Source organism: Anopheles cruzii, chromosome 2 (genome assembly GCF_943734635.1).
Source record: "Anopheles cruzii chromosome 2, idAnoCruzAS_RS32_06, whole genome shotgun sequence".
In the NCBI taxonomy this organism is placed as follows: Eukaryota; Metazoa; Arthropoda; class Insecta; order Diptera; family Culicidae; genus Anopheles; species Anopheles cruzii.
The window spans coordinates 36,029,811-36,031,078 of NC_069144.1; the positions used below are offsets into that span (position 1 = coordinate 36,029,811).

General features: G+C 46.9%; 1 protein-coding gene across 1 annotated transcript; it reads right to left on the reverse strand.

The window, feature by feature from the left end:
• Positions 1–757: 757 nt before the first annotated feature.
• LOC128268404 (shematrin-like protein 2) lies at positions 758–1,268 on the reverse strand. The gene is made up of 2 exons (XM_053005481.1): positions 1,208–1,268; positions 758–1,099 (listed from the first exon to the last, which is right to left on the reverse strand). Exons 1-2 carry the CDS (start codon positions 1,214–1,216, stop codon positions 758–760), a joined length of 351 nt encoding a protein of 116 aa, XP_052861441.1. The 5' UTR covers positions 1,217–1,268.

Sequence of the window (1,268 nt, forward strand, 5' to 3'; positions counted from 1 at the left end):
AAAACGAACACCTCCTTTTAATGGCTAATGGGTTCGGCCTCCAAACAGGTTTTGTTTTGGAAACTGCTCCACAAATCGTTGATGGTTTCAAAGTTTAAGGCTGCGTGCACTAGGCACGACAAGGCTACGAACGCAGCCAACCGTTAGTGTTTCATATTGCATACACGCAGGGGCATAATGTGTGCGCGATACATTTAGTACAATGTGTTCTACATCACATGTTTTTGAATTGCTTAACCGAAACGGAGTTGGCGGGGAAACGGAAACGAATACACCACTGATGATTCCAATGATTAGTCGACTTTACTTCAATTAACAACTTCCACAAATCATAGATCGAAAATCGATGAGTCTTTGCTAACGAACATCATAACGTCATTGAATGCTAACGAATCGAATATTGATGTGCTAAACAGAACGTCTGCTACGATTCGAATAAGGATTACATCTTTCACCGTGGCTCTTCGATGCTGCGGGCGAATGCTACACTTCAACAAGTTCATTAACAACAACAAATGTTCACTTATCAGACGTTTTTTATTTTAAAAATAATGTTACATCCAGCGAATAAATAGCGTTCCTCTGTAAGCTGATGGCGAGGTAGAAATTGTGAAGGAGTTGAGCATTGGTGGAATGGGTTTACGTTTTCGATGGGTGCTAGAGGTGGTACCGATTACAGGTGCCGACTACAATGCGGACCGGGAGCAGAAAGGATCTGCTTAATTGTATTGCACTCCGTGGTGGTGATGAGCCCAGCTTATCCGTGATGGTGGTGGTGGTGATGTCCATGGTGATATCCTCCAAAGCCACCCCCATAGCCGCCAAAACCACCACCGTATCCTCCAAAGCCACCCCCATAGCCGCCATAACCACCCCCGTATCCTCCAAATCCTCCCCCGTAGCCACCATAGCCGCCGCCGTAACCTCCGAAGCCTCCGCCGTGGTGAGCCGTTTCAGCGCCAACCAAATCGTCGGCACCATCATTTTCAGTCTGCACCAGGAGCACCGCAGGATTGTTCGGCGTTTCAATCGCTTGCGAAAGCTCTACGGCAGGCATGGCCCAGGCGACGGCCATCAGGCAACACAACACGACACCAAACTGAAAGAAACAGATAAAAGAAGCATTAGAATGCTTCTAACGACACTTCGAGGGTCCTAATCCCAGATAACACTTGGTAACTTTATTTTGTGGCACACTTCAACACACCTTGAACATGATTAAACTCTCTTCCGTATTCGGTTCTGCACGGCACACTACACAGCCACGT